The sequence below is a fragment of the Euprymna scolopes genome, chromosome 24 (genome assembly GCF_053919585.1).
Source record: "Euprymna scolopes isolate OS-2025 chromosome 24, ASM5391958v1, whole genome shotgun sequence".
In the NCBI taxonomy this organism is placed as follows: domain Eukaryota; kingdom Metazoa; phylum Mollusca; class Cephalopoda; order Sepiida; family Sepiolidae; genus Euprymna; species Euprymna scolopes.
This window is the reverse complement of record NC_136505.1, coordinates 59,229,859-59,248,784: the sequence shown is the minus strand read 5'-3', so window position 1 is coordinate 59,248,784 and position 18,926 is coordinate 59,229,859. Positions and strand designations below refer to the sequence as shown.

At 34.0% G+C, this 18,926-nt stretch overlaps 1 protein-coding gene across 2 annotated transcripts in view; it reads right to left on the bottom strand.

Moving 5' to 3' along the window:
- The window catches only part of LOC145246732 (ankyrin and armadillo repeat-containing protein-like), a 272,479-nt gene that overhangs the window by 34,315 nt on the left and 219,238 nt on the right, over window positions 1–18,926 (bottom strand). For both annotated transcript variants that reach the window (XM_080108489.1, XM_080108488.1), the window contains exons 11-12: window positions 12,435–12,539; window positions 1,687–2,103 (exon numbers count right to left, since the gene is read on the bottom strand). In XM_080108489.1, coding sequence (XP_079964615.1) covers window positions 1,687–2,103; window positions 12,435–12,539 — 522 coding nt within the window. The remainder of the gene's footprint in view (window positions 1–1,686; window positions 2,104–12,434; window positions 12,540–18,926) is intronic.

Genomic DNA, 18,926 nt, shown 5'->3' with positions numbered 1-18,926 from the left:
AAAATGAAAGAATCGATTAGAAACAATTTCTTCAGTTTTTTTTGTTTTTTTGTTTTTTTCATAGTTTACAAAGCAGACGTAATTATAGAACCTTAAAAAAAACGAAAAGAAAATCCAGGGATTTTGATCACCAATCAAGAATAAAGTTGTTTTTTTTAATTTTATTTTTATGGAAATCGCTCCAAACAAGGCATGAAGCCATTTGATGTAAGAAGCTAAAAAATACTTCAAGGTCAAAGACCAGAACACAATAAGTATGAGAGTGATAGATTCCAACCCAGAAAACAGCAATTCTGCCCCCTTTGTCAGAAATATTTCTCATAGAATCTGAGGACTAAAGGATAAAATAAGAGAAACAAGAGTTACGAGGTTGCTTAAAGTAAGTTCAAGGTTCACTTTTTAGTGTCTTATTCCACTTTTTACTTCATTGATTAGGCACAATGAAAATCATTTGTTAAGTTTTAGAGAAACGGGTTGTGGATAGGTGTCCATTTATGATGTCACATACATTATACAATAGTCACTGACGAATTATTATAGTTTATATATATATATATATATATATATATATATATATATATATATATATATATATTTGTGCAATTTATTAAATTTTACTTATAATGTTGGGATTAGCTTTTTTCTTAACGTGTGAGATTCCAGATCACGTGATGATGCGACGGTCAACTTTTGGTTGATTTAACCACCTGCATACCAATACAAAAGGCATAACTCAAAAGTCCACTTCCTTTTTTTCCTGTCATGTTGGACTGAGCAGAGCACTAATCTACCTATTTATCTGGTAACGCTCATTGCCCGAACCAATGTGACTCTTTCTACTCTCTCTCTCTCTCTCTCTCTCTCTCTCTAGATCTCCTTATCTTCAATCAGCTGCCTCAGCTCTTCAGGATCACGGTTGGAAAGAAAGCTAGACGGCACATACATCCATATGCTATGTTAAAGATATGCAGTGTTTAATATATCTTGGCAAGATGATCCCTCAAAGCAGCAACTTTGTGGCAATCTACCTGCCATATCTACTACCATCAGGGAGTGGTGTCTACGATTTGTTAGTCACTTCTATGACGCCAACTGTAAGCAATAAAGAGGGCCTGAATTCTCTCTTTCCCCTCTTTTAATTTAACCACCAAATATTCAACACATCTCACAAATTTATGCAAATATGAAAAGATAGACTTACGGCCTGTATAGGGATATATCAAGCATAAACCAGTATGGAGGTAGAAGACGATTTACTGCATGATGTCTCAAAGACACCTTGACAAAACTAAGTTGGTGGTGAGAAAAAGACTGCAGGTCCCAGAATTGGCCCGGACAAAATATGAACAGTAGACAATAAGAATGTTGTTGATTTGTAAATAATACCTTTTCATGGAAAAAATTAGCTGGCGTTTGCATGCAAAAAAAAAATCACAAAACTTTCATTTGGCACCCACCAACGTTTTTCTGTAAACCAACCTGGACTATTCCAATGATAGTACGGTCCATATACTGCAAAAGCACCAACAAATGAGTTAAACAGAAAAACACTAAAACTGAACTTATAAAACTATAACTGGATTTATTCATCCTTACAAGTAATACACTTTTGGTTATGGGTACAATCAATTCATATAGTTTCTTTTACACAAATTTAATTTTTTCCTAATTTTGTAATGTGCTTACCTGATCCAATCGTTAAGAAATCCACCAAAGCTTCAATTCCATTACATCGAGCGACTTCAGATTGGTTCAGCAAATTGTTCAAGCAAAGAATTCTGATGGCATTAATCGTATTTAGTAAAACGTCTTCAACTTCAGATTCTAGCAAATTCACTAAAGCTGTAATTGCTCCTTGCTCAGCCAGAGAAACTTGATTCTCTTCCTTGTTCGATGCAAGGTCAGAAATAATAATGGCCACCCTGGCTTGTATGTCATCAACAGGGGAAGAAAGCAAACGGATTAAAGTCGGACCAGGCTGCACTTCACTTAAAGCTTCCTGAATGCTTCTATGTTCGCATATTTTGCATAAGACTGATGCTGCAACAGATACTAGTTCTTCGTTCTCAATCTTCAACAAATCGGCCAAAGCAGGAATTCCACCTGAGGAAGCAAGGACATTTTTTTTTAAGAAAACAAAAATACTTTTTCAAATATGTTTGTTGCTTTAAAAAAAAAGCATTAGCAATATGTGATTATTGTGCAAAAGATAGCACTTACAAAGCTGGTATCAAATAGGTTTCTGATGTAGGTTGCCTCTTCATATAAAACAAAAACACAATAAAGCCACAAACATAGATAATATTTTAGTAGTGAAAATATAGTAATATAGGCAATTCAATAGGCCTAATTAGCATCCAATTAGTGGTCAAAGTGTCATAATCATGTTGACACACCGGTTCCTGTCAGATTACCAAAGTTAAACAATGTTGAGCCTGGCTAGTACCTGATGGATGACCATTTGGGAATTCTAGGCACTATATGTGCTTTCTGCTTATATCGGCATTGTATCCAGTCGTCCTGAACCTCCACTTGCCACTGATATTTAACAATGTCGACTCAGGAGAGGTGTGGTTGTAGATTGCGTAACTCTTGCCACAAAAATTTCTTGCATAGACACCCTTACAGTGGGTATCCATAGTCTGTCAAGTCTGAAGGAAGCCTAGTGGTCAAAGGATAGACCTGTGCAAAACATGGAGATCTGTCTTCAACTGAATAGTCAGTCATAGGAGGCCATCTCTTATCAGGAACCCATTCGCTATCTTATCAAGCTTCCTCTAACACTCTTCTTAGAGAGAGAATCATATATAAGCTCTTTCGGGCGTTTGTTTACCATTTAGTTCGATCCATGGTATTTCTCTCATGAAGTTACCAGGCTTTCATGTCCTCCTTTGCAGCCCAGGTCTTATGTGGGTGGCCAATGCCAGAAAAGACATCAACTTCCATGTTCTGTTTATCCACCCCCCACCCCATTGCATTTGACATGACTAAACCAGTGCAGACGCTTCTCATGTAATTCTACATCCCTATGAAATTAAAATGCAATAAAGCCGCAAACATATATAACTCTTTTAGTAATAAAACTGTGGTAATACTGTCAACTAAATTAACATAGGAGTAAGAAAGAACCTATATATAATTATTTCTCTAAGAAGAGTGTTCAGTGGAAGCTTCACGAGACATTAATGGGGTTAATCTTTTACTTCATAACAAAAATGGAATATAAAAAAGAGAACAGAAAATAAATGAGCAGTATTACGTTTCTGAATTTTGGAGATAAGGGATTGGTTATTTGTATTATTTAGATTCTTTTGACTACTGTTCTCATCTTAAGTACCATTTTTACAATGTTTCAGTCGATGTAACCTTCGTCAGGTGTATCTTGTCGAACTCAGGAATGTTTCTGTCGAACTCTGGACCAAAAAATACAATTGCAAATTACTTAGGACTTCTATCCAGTCATGGGTGATGGAACAAGAACATTCTATTCCCCATGAAGTAAATAAAGAGTTCCGTTTGAAATTTTGTCCACAAATACAATTGCAAATTACTTAGAACTTCGATCCAATTATGAATGATGGAACGAGTACATGTTACCCCTGTGAAGTAAATAAAGGGTTTCATTTGAAATTCAGTCTAGATTCCCGAGTTTGACAGAAACATTCCTGAGTTCGACAAGATACGCCTGAAGAAGGTTGGAGGTGACATCGACCGAAATATTGTGAAAATGACACTCAAAATGAGAACAGTAGTCCGAAGAATTCAAATAATATGAAATGAGAATTTATGAAAAAGGAGCAATGCAGGTGAAATTGTAAAAGTATTTCATTAATTCAATATGAAAATTAAATGATAGCATTGTAGCTTGGAGTGGACCTCATATCCATCTTGGCAACCGATGACTTGCTACCATGTCACTACATGTTCTGGAGACCCTTTCATGCACATACAAGATCAGTCTGTAACCTTTAATAGTGCATACTTCAACTTCTCTCACTGTTCTATTCTTCCTGTAGTGGATCTCATTAATGAAACAATTATTCGATTAGTTTTCAAAGTCGTAATACACATGTTCTTCGTTTAACACCGTTACCTTTCACTTGGGGAAATAGTATTCCTCTTACGTGCCAGGTGGTAATATGCTTTGTTTGGAGTGAAAACGAGTACAAAAAGAAAAGACATCAGATCAGAGGATTAACTGAAAAAGCATATGTTCACAATATAAAAGTTGTCATAAGCACGAATTAATTGCACTAGTATGGTCATATGGAATATTCATCCTCTTGGAGGAAAAGCAGGGATGTTATATATTATTTTATCTTTTATTTTTAGAATCCTTTGAGATGAGGCTTCATAATTTGTGTATTTATTTTTTTCGAGCTGTTATCCTCATCTTCATAGTTGTTGTCGTTTCATCACATTTCGGTCAACTCGTTTGGCCTTCTTCAGGTGGTTAACCACAACTACCGTTTCAGGTGAGCATTGTCTCTGGTCCCCCCTTGCCAATCTTTCATGATAAACACCCGTCTAGCTGAAACCACTGTAAAAAATTTTTCCCACTCTTTATCTGTGCCAAAACCAAAACGTAGATTCCATGAACAAAGCTTCTTTCTTAGAAGTGCACGCCTGTCGAACTCTGTTCCGTTTGTCTGTTTCCCACCTAACTACAATCTGGATGTCTTCAAGTCCAACATAAACAAATTCCTGATGAACCGCCCCTTTAAGTAAGACACTTTATCAAATCTCCAATACTAACGATTACTAAGATACTATACACGCAATAACCCTTATCCCCGAGTGACTTCCAGGCCTTGATAAGTGGTGACCACCTTGTGAAAAAAAAAATAGCGGTTTCAATCCTACCCAAAGCAAACCAGAGGATTAGTTGGCCAAAACGTGGTGAGACAACGACAACTATGGAAGACAGTAATTACTGAGGATAATATTTTATATAATATAAGCTTTCTTCAACTTAAAGTCAGAAATAACTGGTTTATGTTGCGTCACAATTTTTTTTATTACCCCTCTTCACTCCAAATAAAGCATATTATTACCTGGACTTAAGGAGCTATGATTTGGAATTATTGGACTATGTGAGGAGCTGAGCGAAATGATTTTTCACATTACATTTAAACTTCTGCAAGTTAGTACAGTCAGGGAAGCAGGAAACAGGGAGGGAATTCCAAAGTTTAGCAGTTCAAAGAAAGAGAGCTACTAGAGAGGAAAACTTTTCAGCATCTAGGGACCTCTACAGTGAAGAAGTGAGATCTTGGTGCTAAACACTTTTGTTGGGGAGGGGCATGTACATCAAGGGGGTACAAGTGCAATGAGTTCATCAGAGCACATTCCATTAAAATACTTGTTAAACAAACACAGTGATGCAACATTGTGGTGATGGGACAGGGGTTGGAGCTTGGTTGATAGTTCGGACATATTAGATTGGAGACTCTTTTTTAGACTCTGTCTAAGAGGAAGAAACTAGTGGTAGATGCACTACAAACTGATTATACTTAGCACTTTTATCCGTTGTGCCACAGATCCTTACAGACTGATTATAATTTAGCATTTATATCCATTGCATCACTAGTAGCATATACACGACTAGCATCACTAGTAGCAGATACACCACTAGCATCACTAGTAGCAGATACACCACTAGCATCACTAGTAGCAGATACACCACTAGCATCACTAGTGGCAGATACACCACTAGCATCACTAGTAGCAGATACACCACTAGCATCACTAGTGGCAGATACACCACTAGCATCACTAGTGGCAACAATACTTTATGGATGGGCGAATGGTAGCTTTAGAGATACAGGATATTCTCAGGTGTGAGTAATTTTCTAGCATGGTAGAGGGAGACTACCTTTTTGCAGTAGCCTTGGCAATGTCCTCAATGTATTTTATTCTAATTCATATTGCCTATGAATGTTAAACCGGGATGTTTGAACGATGAGCTCTCAGGTAGAGTGCTATTAATCATGGCATTGGTTGAGAAGGTTTCTTGTAATTGTTAAAGGAAAGAAGCTTAATCTTAGTAGCATTAAATGTTATCATCCATTTATGATCTCGTTCCACTACAGACTGGAGGTCGTTTTCTAAGTTTTTCAATATCTTCATCCTGGATTACTTTTATGTTATTAAAGAATTTTCTTTTTCTTACCAACAGAGATAATCTGAATCTTTGCTGGTACAGATTTATACGTAAAAAGATGGTTTTCTGTTTTCTTAAAAAGGGGGTCTCTGCGACCAGTATGCCTATTGCAAGATCAGTTTCTAAAATTCTTTCTCCTTATGTATTCCTATCAAAATATCTATTTCTTTTCATGCATACTTTTAAAACTACCAGGCGTCTTTCCAAGATGGCCATTCAAATCTCCTGCCACAGCAAGTACTTCCTTCTCACCAAACTCACTAGTTATTGTAATAAAACCTAACATAAAATTCATCTTTCACATGTTCACTCAAGCTACATTGTGGTGCATACACAAACAAATATATCTGTGAAAATGTTTCTCACTAAAAATCAATTTCAACACTTTGATCACTTACATGATCAACTTCAACTGTATAATTCGATTACTTACATGATTAACTTCAATCAGTTTATCTACCAAGTTCGCCACAAATAAAAACCCTAACACTATCTTTTTACCTCATATTAACCCCAAACAAAACAAATTATCGCTGAGACATAAGGAGCTACTATGAATTAGGGGCCATGCCTATAGGGGCACTCTAAGTAGGGAGTTAAACATTCACAAGAAACACTCGTTTGGCTGTAAACACTATCAATAATTTCCCCCACTCTTTATCTGTGCCTAAACCTAAATGCAGATTCCATGAACAAAGCTTCTTTCTAAGAATTGCACACCTGTGGAACTCTCTTCCGTTTACCTGCTTTCCAGCTGACTACAATATGGCCGTCTTCAAGTCCAATGTAAACAAGTTCTTGATGAGCCGTTCCCCTTAAGTAATCCATTTTACCAAATTTACACTTCTAACGATTACTGTGAAATTGTCCTTTTGACTACTGTACACTTTAACCCTTATCCTCGAGTGGCCTCTGGGCCTTGATAAGTGGTAACCTGTGTAAAAAAAAAGAGAAAAAAAGAAAGAAGATGTCTGTTCACATTACACTTAATTTCTTTATGTTTATAGAGTCGGGAAAGCAGGATACAGGAAGGGAATTTCAAAGTTCAGCAGTCCATAGGAAGCAACTTTCAGGGTAAAAGGCTGTATGGCATCTCATGACCTCTATTGTGAAGGCATGGAATTTTGCTGCTTGTCATGTTAACCGGGGATATTTACATCGATGTGCCCCAGTGCTACAAGTTCGTCATAGCACATTCCATTAAAATACTTGTGTAAAACAAGTACCGGGGTGCAACATTGCAGCGATGGGACAGAGGTGAGAGCTTGGTTGACAGTGCAAGATCATTTAAATTGGAGAATCCTTTTTTGAATGGTTTCTAATAGAGATTGACTGGCGGTTGATACACCGGCCCGTATGTGGCAGCAATATTTCATGCATGGGTGGATAGTTGTTTTGTAGAGATACAGGATACTGTCAGGTGTGAGTAATTCTCTAGCATGGTAGAGGGAGCCCACTTTCTTTGCAGCAACTTTGGTACTATCTTCTATATATTTGCTCCAATTCATGTTACCTGTGAATGTAAGGCTCAGGTTAATGAATTCTTAGCCAGAATGTTATTATCCATTGGCGAAGAGAAGCTCTTGTAATTGTTGAAGGAAAGGAGATTTGTGTTAGTAGGCGAGAAATAAGGCGAGAAATAGCTGGCTAATGCCAGCATGAGGTCAGAGGGGAGAAAGAAAAACGTGAAACGGGTGAAATGGACGCGTGGCCCCATTGTGGTGGCGACAGGCTTTTAAGCTGGTGTCGAGACGGCAGGGTTTTATAAATCTCATGGCAGATGAAGTGAAGAGTTGAAAAGTAATGGTAATAAATACCTTTTGATAAAACAAAAAAAAACGAATCAGATTTATTTATTTTTATTTGGTTGTTCTTTTTCTATGGTACCAGACGACATAGGGGTCCGAGAGAGAGTTGATATGTAATTAACACAGTTCGAGTGTAACGGCCACATTACATAGAGAAATTCACCTGCTCTTTCGTTTTTTTATTGGGGTGGGGGTTGTTTTCTTGTTTGTTTTTTTGTTTTGTTTTTTTCGTTTTTTGTTTTTTTTGTTTTTTGTTTTTTTCGTTTTTTGTTTTTTTTTTGTTTTTTGTTTTTTTTCGTTTTTATGTTTCGCTTTTATATATATATATATATATATATATATATATATATATATATATATATATATATATATATATATATATATTATTTTAATGGACCATATATGGAAGAGAAAAATGTCTACTCTCGTCATCAGCAAAATGGATTACGGGGAAATTAAGTGAAACAAAATCTTATAATATGGAAGGAAGATAAAAATAATTACAACTAGCAGGGAGACCCGACGTTGCCCGGTATTGAATATTTATTTCACACTCTCATATTTTTTATTCTCACCGAGAACAGTGAACTTCCCCATTTTTCAATCAAATCGATTAAGTGACTGCTTTAGTTGGGGACCCACCACAGTGCACCAGGAGGAAGCTTCACATGCTTTTCTGCAGTGACTTAGTCCACAATGCACTGTAGTCTACATTGCACTGTAGACAACCTACCGTTGATTTTATAAAATTATTTTTTATATATAATGGCTTGAATTAAAGTTTAACATGCAAAAGTCAAGTATCATGCTCAAATTGTGGTCTAAACAAAAACATTCATTTGAATGTGCCCTTGTCATATCAAAGAACCGACATGAGAAAGTCAAGTATCATGTGCAATTGTGCTTTAAACGGAAACGTTCATTTCAAACGCACACCTGCATATCTAAGAACCTACTGCTGATTTTATATGTTGGGCCTTTTGGTTTGTATGGTAACGAAACTTCTTAAATGCACTTGTAATGTTAAACTGTATAAAGTGTTAACTTCGGTCCGAATCGCCTGTTTTTTTCTTTCATTTGATTATTTCGATTATCAATACTTATTGAAGACATTTCGATATAAAACCTAAGAATACTGTCAGACACTTAAAGTAGCTTTGTATGAAATTTTATAAAAGTCCTTTTCGAGTCCATAGGAAACAAACTCAAACACGCACGCACACAGACACGCAAACATATACACACACACACACACACACGCACGCAAACATGCACACACACAAACATGCACAGACACACACACACACGCACGCAAACATGCACACACACACACACACACGCGCAAACATGCACATACACACACACACGCAAACATGCACACACACACACATGCAAACACACACACACACACACGCAAACATGCATACACACACACACACATGCAAACATGCACACACACACACACACACACACACACACACACACACACAGATAAAGTTCCTGTCATATAATAGTAAAGATTTGTATTATTTAAAGTTGTTCAAACTACTGTTTCTCATCTTGGCTGTTATTCTCACATTTCAGTTGATGTAAGCGAGGACCTTCTTCAAGTGTGCTTATCAAACTGATGAATCGTTATATCAGAATCAGAAATCTGTACGAAATTTCAAACTGCTCCTTCATTTTATCCACTGGAATAGCTCACTCTCGTTTTGTCAGTCCTAACTAGGTAGAATTCTTTAATTTAATTCATAATTGTATCCTTAGTATTATCCGTATTGAGGATTGTATTTTTAATCTCTAAAAGGCTGTCATTTAGAATTAACTAGCCTGGGTGCCCGGCGTTGCCCGGCGTTGCCCGGGTGTTTGTTGAGAAAAAAAAAAATTGGTAGTAGGAAGGCAGGTTCGAACCCGCAACACGAAGGCAGAAAAGAAAGTGAAAGAAAACCTGATGTCTTACCGCTACGCCATGATGCAACTGGAAATGTAAAGCGTTCAAATTTAATGTAGTCAATCAAAAAGATGATTTGCAGAAATGGTGTTGCTTTTAAATCTCCCACAAAGAACATTTTTAATGTGGGGGACAAGCAGCTCCCTTCAAAAAGGGGGCACTTTGGTAGTATCCAAATAATTAGTAATTGTCTCAGTATGACGGGTTTTCCCTACATTGATCAAGGACCAATTACAGAACAGATACTACCCGAGCAAAGTCCAGGCGGTTGCGTTCGGATAGTTTTGTTTTATTTATACAAAAAAGACAAACAAACACTTGAAACGACGTGACGGTGGGAATTTTTTAAAACTCGATCAGAAAAAGATAGAGACAATATCCGTTTGCGAATCTGAGATATTACGATCTAGGAAGTATAAAGAAACTTCTCCTGCAATCTAACTGATGCGAGAACCCCCAACAAAAAAGCCTTTCATGTGCTCATTTTGTCTATTAGATTATAAATTAGCACTTATATCTCTTGTGCCACGAATTTTTACAAACTGATTATTACTTAGGAATTATATCCATTGTGCCAGAGGTTCTTATAAACTGATTATACTTAACACTTATAGCCGTTGTGCCACAGGTCCTTACAAACTAATTTTTTTTTTTACTCACTTCCACCCCAAACATGGTACATTGCCATTTGGACATAAGGAACTACTGATTGAGACCATGCCTAAGAAAGATCCAAGATATTGGTTTATGTTCTATTTGAACTTCTGCATATCAGTACAGTTTAGGAAGCAGGCAGCAGGAAGTGAATTCCAAAGTCTGACTGTTCTAGGTAAGAAGCTATTTGAGTAGAAAACTTTCTGACATTTAGGGATCTCAACAATGAAAGGGTGTGATTTTGTTGCTAAGCAGGTTTATAGAAGCTATGTACATTGAGGGGGCACAAATACAATGAGTTCATCAGAGCACATTCCACTGAAATACTTGTAAAACAGGCACAGGGATGCAACATTGTGGAGATGGGACAGGGGTTGAAGCCTAGTTGACAAAGTGGAACCTATTAGATTGCAGACCTTTTTTTGGACCCTATCCAAGAGAGAGAGACTAGTGGGAGATGCACCAGCCCAGATATGGCAACAATACTCCAGACATGAGCGAATGGTTGCCTTATAGAGGTACAGGATACTCTCGGGTGTGAGCAGTTGTCTAGCATGATAGAGGGAGCCCATATTCCTTGCAACAGCCTTCGCAATGTCCTCAATGTATTTATGCTAGTTCATATTTCCTGTGAATGTTAATCTGAGGGGTTTGAAGGAAGAATTCTCAGGTAGGGTGTTATTTGTCATGGAAATAGGTGGTTGGAAAGGTTTCTTGTAATTGTTAAAGGAAAGCAGCTTAGTCTTATTAGCATTAAATGTCATCATACATTTACGTCCCCATTCAACTACGGTCTGTAGGTCATTTTCTAATGATTCAGCCATTGTCTTGGATTTGTGTACATTCGTTCTTCCCTCATGCATGTTAGAGAGTGTTGTATCATCAGCAAATATACCCATCTCGGACTCAATATTATCGGGGAGGTCATTGATGAACATTAGTAATAATAGTGGTCCAAGGATCGACCTCTGAGGCACTCCCCCATTAATGTTATGCTGCTTGGATGAACATCCATCAATGACAACCTGGATGGTCCTATGTCTAAGAAGGCTTCAATTTTATTTAGTATTCGTCCAATTATTTTTTAACACTCATATCCGTTGTGCCACAAGTCATTACAAACTGATTATACTTAGCACTTACATCTGTTGCGTCACTGGTATTCACAAACTAATTATTACTTAACACCTTTATCTGTTATGTCACAGGTTATTATAAACTGATTATTACTTAACACTTATATCAGTTGCGCTACAAGTTTTTGCAGAAATTCCATAAAGATTCCTGTGTTCAACATAGTGGTCCCGAGTTCAACAAGATGTACCTGAAAAAGGTTGGAGATTACATCGACCGAAACTTTGTGAGAATAGCATCCGAGATGGAAACATTTGTTTAAATAATACAAATTGTCAATCCTTAATCTCAACAATTCTGAAACAAAAAATAAGATATATTTGCTAAAACTGGTAATTACTAAAAACCTGAATAGAGTGCTCAATACTATTGCAGAGCAAATATGTGTTTTATTTTTTTATTACCGTTTTATCTGTTTGGTTACATATGTTTCAGATGTGGACCATGTTTACGATCTAATAGCCTCGTCAGACCTTACGGACGAGGCTGCTAGATCGTACACATGGTCCAACATCTGAAACATATGTAACCAAACAGATAAAATGGTAATAAAAAAATAGAACACATAAGATATATATATATATATATATATATATATATATATATATATATATATATATATATATATATATATATATATATATAAGAAAATAAAACTAAAGATGTTATAATTTCAATAAAACTATTTTTTTTTAAATTGGAATCAAAAAGATGTTTCATGGCTAACCTGATGCGTGTATGTCTTGCCAATATTTCGGTTCAGTCAGTATTAAATCCTCTAAACAATGAACAGCACGTCCTTTCGTCATCAGGTCATTGTTCTTTAGCATTTCTATGAAAGGAAAACAAATTAGGTAAGAATGGCATTATTATCGAATACTACAAATTTTAGTCTGTTAAAAACAGGCCGAAAGTGGGACAGACAGACAGACAGACAAACTAACAGATAGATATAAGATAGACGACTTTTTTTTATAAACGGGCAAAAGTTATTTTAAAGCCTAGTAGTTTCCGAGAAAACTTCTAGAATAAATGTAGGACTATGGTGACTAATCCCTATTAATCCCTATTATCCCTTACTGTGCATCCAATGGATGCTATAATATTTATTTTGTGTCATCTTATAAACATGGTTCATACAAAATTTAAACCAGATCAGCCCAGTAGTTTCCGAGAAAACTTCTAGCATAAATGTGATATTGTGGTTACTAATCCTCAATCCCTACCTGTGCGTCGAACAGATACCATAATACTTAGTTTGTTGCACCTCATCAAAACAAAGGTTCATACAAAATTTATATGAGATCAATTCAATAGTTTCCAAAAATCTTCTAGAGTAAATGTGGTATTGTGGTAACTAACCCCTAATTTCTACCTGTGTATCGAACAGATACCATAATATTTTGTTTGTTGCATCTTGCGTAAAAGGTAGGCTCTCTCTACCGTGCTAGAAAACTACTGACACCTGAAAGTATCCTGTACCTCTATAAGGCCACCATTCGCCCATGTATGGAGTATTGTTGTCACATTTGGGCTGGTGCATCTGCTGCTAGTCTCTCGCTCCCAGACAAGGTTCAAAAGAGAGTTGCCAATCTGATAGGCCCTGAACTGGCATCTAATCTTCAGCCTCTGTCCCATCGACGAAACGTTGCATCCCTCTGCCTTTTCTACAAGTATTTTAATGGTGAATGCTCTGACGAACTGCTGACACTTGTGCCCCCACGACGTAGACACCCTTGACAAACCCGACAGGCAGCTAAATCCCACCCCCACACAGTAGAGATCCCTAGATGTAAAAGATCTTTCTACTCCAGTAGTTTTTTCCCCAGAACCGCTAGACTCTGGAATTCCATTCCAGGTCCCTGCTTCCCTAACTGTACTGACATGCAGAAGTTCAAGTGTAACGTGAACCGACATCTTGCTGCCCAAATCCCAACATAGTGCCCCAGTAGTTGCTGCCCCTGATAGTAGCCCTCTACACCAAAGTGGCAATGTGCCTTGTTTGGGGTGAAAATGTAGTAAAAAAAAAAAAAAAAAAATCTTATCATAACAAAGGTTCATACAGAAATTCAGTCAGATCGGCTCAGTAGTTTCCGAGAAACCTCCAGAATAAATGTGATATTGTTGTTACTCATCCCTACTAATCCCTATTAATCCTTAACCGTGCATCAAACGGATAGCATAATACTTAGTTCACTTCACCTTATTATAACAAAGGTTCATACAAAGTTACAGCATGGTCGGTCCAGTAGTTGCCGAGAATAAATATAAGAAACAGACTAAGAGAAATATAATATAGGATCAGAAAACAATGACTAAATAAGACGATTCAAAAGTAGGAAAAAGAAAAAAGAAAGTTTATTCGGCTTGTCAGTTTAATGACATATCAATACTTTACAGGGTTATTTTATGAGGAGGTATCGTACAAACGATTCATTGTATACAATGAATTGAATACAAGTTGTTGTTTTATTTATAGTTATGAAAGATTGTGTTTTCATAATTTTCCTAAGAGTATCAATATTATATTTCCCTTCGTCTGTTTGTTTGTTTGTCTATCTATTCCAACTTTTTCTCGGAAATTAATGGGCCGATCTGCCTAAAATTTTGTATGAACTTTGTTATGATAACGTGCAGCAAGCTTAATATTGTGGTGTCCGTTCGAGGCTTTAACTTTTGCCTGTTTTTAACGATCCAATTAAGAACGTGTGAGATTGATAGTGTGGTATCAGTTCTATGATTATGATACTTTCTTCCTAAGGATTATCTTCTCCTTTAGCAAATAGTAGTGTAATATCAGTTCGACACTATCCTTACCTCCTCCTTTTTTTATTGGGTAGGAGGGAGGGAGTAGTGTAGTATCTTCCTTATTGTAATGATATCACACATTCCATTCTCATTCATTCAGGGGTATATATTTGTTTGTCTTGACACCATTCTCTCGTATTATTTCCTCCTTGAGGGGGGGGGCAGTTCGTTCGTCATATATTAGCAAAAGAAGTTGAGTCAATTGGATTTGAATTCAACATAGCCAATGTCATCCTTTAGAACAATCACACACACACACACATACACACATACACACACACACACACACAAGCAGGTACACATTCTTATGAAAAAAATTTCAATAAGTGAAAAAAAAGCAATTATTATTAAATGTTCAGAGGACAATATAACAAGATAAGAATAAAGCAATATATATATATATATATATATATATATATATATATATATATATATATATATATATATATATATTTATTTATTTATTAGCGCGATAGTTGTAGGTTCAATCTACGGTTAGGGAAAGGTATTAGTTTAGCTGCAATGATGAGTTGTGATATAACAAAATAGCGCTGTATGTGGATGACTATAATAATATATATATATATATATATATATATATATATATATATATATATATATATATATATATATAAGCAATCAGTAAAGATTAAGTTTAGAAGCCAAAAGTTTCTGTAAACTTAGAGTAAATATACATATTAATATTTATATAGTAAGCCCAAGATAGGAAATATAACTTGTTATAGAATAATAAGAATTTAAAACTGTAAAAATATATTTTACATGAAAATTAATGTAAAATATATTTTTACAGTATTAAATATTTATTCTTATATACAGGGTGTCCGTAAAGTTACTATACAGTCTTATTGTTTTATTGTATTATATTTGTATTAATAGTTAATATTTTTTTTTTACAGGTTTATTTAATCAAGCATGCCATGCAAGCTAACTTTGGAAGAGCGCAAATTTATTTTGAAGCGATATTGGAAAACAGAAAACGCACAGGAATATTTGTCATAGAAATTGTTTGCCTTGATTGTTACAGTCTTTTCGGATGTAACACGTGTATTTTCTGAAATTTTTATAAACATAAAGGTGTTATTTCTTTTTATTTCTTTTGTTACAAATAAATATTTTAATACAATATCTTACTGTACTGTTAATATATTACAGGGTGTCTGTATAGTAACTTGTAAGACTGTATAGTAACTTTACGGACACCCTGTATATATATATATATATATATATATATATATATATATATATATATATATATATAGTATAGTATATTTAGGCAGCATTTTTTCTCCAAGGCACATTTCATTCGTTTTTTGTCTATTAATTCTATTTTCGATCTTTTCCAACTTCCGAATAACAGTCTTCACTTCTGGCAGGAACTGGCTGATGAAACCACCATATTTATCATTAGTCCGAATACTTTCCCATCCTTCACGATTCATCGTCGGGGATAAATTAATCTAACTGGTTTTGAACAATTTATAAACGTTTTTTTTTTTCCTCTTCTCTTTTCTTCGTTGGTTAATTCTTTTATTTTATTTATTTATTTTATCCTTTTTTTTCATGGGTTAAAATTAATAGCATCCTGAAACAACCGATTAATAAAAATCCTTCTACCCTGATTTAAGTGAGTGTCCCTATCAGTACAAAACTGATTTAATTAACAACTTATTAACCCGGGCTAACTTAATATTCTCTTCCCCAACTAGGTTAGAACACGAATGCAACAATATTAAACAAACGTTAGTAATTAATGGATATCCCAACAATGTTATTAATGAACATACTAGGAAATTACAAAATATTACCGTAATTATATTAACCGTAATTATATTAACCGTAATTATATTAACCGTAATAATATTAACCGTAATAATATTAACCGTAATAATACAGGATCTACACCTACAACACATATTAAACTTTATAATAAAAATCAAATGCATGATAATTATAGAATAGACCAAAAAGTATTAAAAACTATTATTAATAAAATGTGCGACCTATAGACCCTAACAAGAAAATAAAATTAATCATTTACTATAATAAATTTAAAACTACTAATCTGATTATAACTACTAACTCCTCCCCTTCGACTGAGTTGTTTTATAGGACTAACTTAGTATATGAATTTAAATGCCCTTTGGGAGACTGCGTCTCCGATAATAAAGGTGATAGGTTTGACTACCACCACTTTATCGAGGAGATTAACCATGCATCGCTCCAAAAACAGCGCTAATTTAACCACCTGACTAACTAACATTCCTGTCCTCTGTTCCAATTTAGGAAGATTTTAGTTAACAACACGTCTATACTTGAACAGACCAATAACAAACGAAAACTTGAAATATTAGAAGCATTACTAATAAAACCTAAAAAAAAACAACTATTAATAAAATAAATAGTAATAACATCCTGAAGTGTTTGTAAAGTTATTTATTTAATAGATTTGCAAACATTTCAGGATGTTATTAATTTTAACCAATGGAAAAAAAAGGATAAAATAAATAAATAAAATACAATAAAATAATTAACCAATGAAGAAAGAGAAAAGGAAAAAAGCGTTTATAAATTGTTCAAAACCAGTTAGATTAATTTATCCCTGACGATGAATCCAGAATGATTGGAAAGTATTCGGATTAATGATAAATATGGTGATTTCATCAGCCAGTTCCCGCCAGAAGAAAAGACTGTTATTCGGAAGTTCGAAAGGATCGAAAATAGAATTAATAGACAAAAAACGAATGAAATGTGCCCTGGAGAAAAAATACTGTGCAAATATACTATATATATATATATATATATATATATATATATATATATATATATATATATATATATATATATATATATATATAAAAGAATAAATATTTAATACTGTAAAAATATATTTTACATTAATTTTCATGTAAAATATATTTTTACAGTTTTAAATTCTTATTCTTCTATAACAAGCTATAAAACGATGTCACATTTTGTATTTAATATTTTTATTGTTATTTTTTATATTTCAAGCGGACCTCCGCTCTTGGTCACAAAAAAAGTATCGAAATGAAAAAGAAAAAGAAAACCGTTGAAAGAATTTGTAGCGTGGACAGCGTTCATTCCTAGCAATCATGTTCGAAAAAGTTCACGTGAATAATTTTAGCCGTTTGTGGAAGAAGATTGTGTTTTTTAAATATTTTTTTAATGTTCCAACGTAAAAGCGTTTAATTCAAACGGCAAAAATGAGACGCAATCGATTTCAATATGTATAACGGAATAGAAATGAAATTGTGAAACTGTAAAAATAATGTAACTATTAGTTATGAATAATAATAATAATAATAATAATAATAATAATAATAATAATAATAATAATAATAATAATAATAATAATAATAATAATAATAAAACTACTGAAGAGGACACAGTTAGAGACAATGTCGACTTTTTTAATGGTGAGTAAATTCCGTCTCTCCCTCACTAAAGATGAGACGAATATATATATATATATATATATATATATATATATATATATATATATATATATATATATATATATATAAATAAATAAATAAATAAATAATAATAATAATAATAATAATAATAATAATAATAATAATAATAATAATAATAATAAAATCAATAAAATTAATATTAGTTAATAATTAAATGAGAATACAAATAGTCTCGGTCCTGAAGGAATATTGTCTCAGTCCCGAAAGAATTCTCATACTCAGACCGAGGAAAATATCAGAGCAGGTACTTAAATTTATGTGCTTTTGGTTCAAAAGTCACTCTGTATGTATTGATAATAAAGACAATATTTATAAAATAATAATAATAATAATAATAATAATAATAATAATAATAATATAATAATAATAATAGTATAAATAATAATATTTATATTTAAACCATAAACCAATAGTAGCTTTTACATAAAAAAACATGTGCATAAGGGTACAGATATATATATATATATATATATATATATATATATATATATATATATATATATATATATATATATATATATGCATGCAAAATTAACACCCATATATACGCATATATACCAATACATAGTCATATTCAACGACCATATGTAGATAATATATGCACCCACCCCCATACATATAATGCATACATAAATAATAATATGCATAAACAAAAATGCACGCATGCACACACATACACGCATATATATCCATACACATGTATATGCATACAATGACATGTACAGGTCCAGGCATGCATACGTGCAGCCATATGCATACATACATGCATGCACACATACCCATACGCGCATACCATATATACACATAAGCACATACTCGTGAATATATATATATATATATATATATATATACATATATATAGAATATACAAATACACATACACATAAATA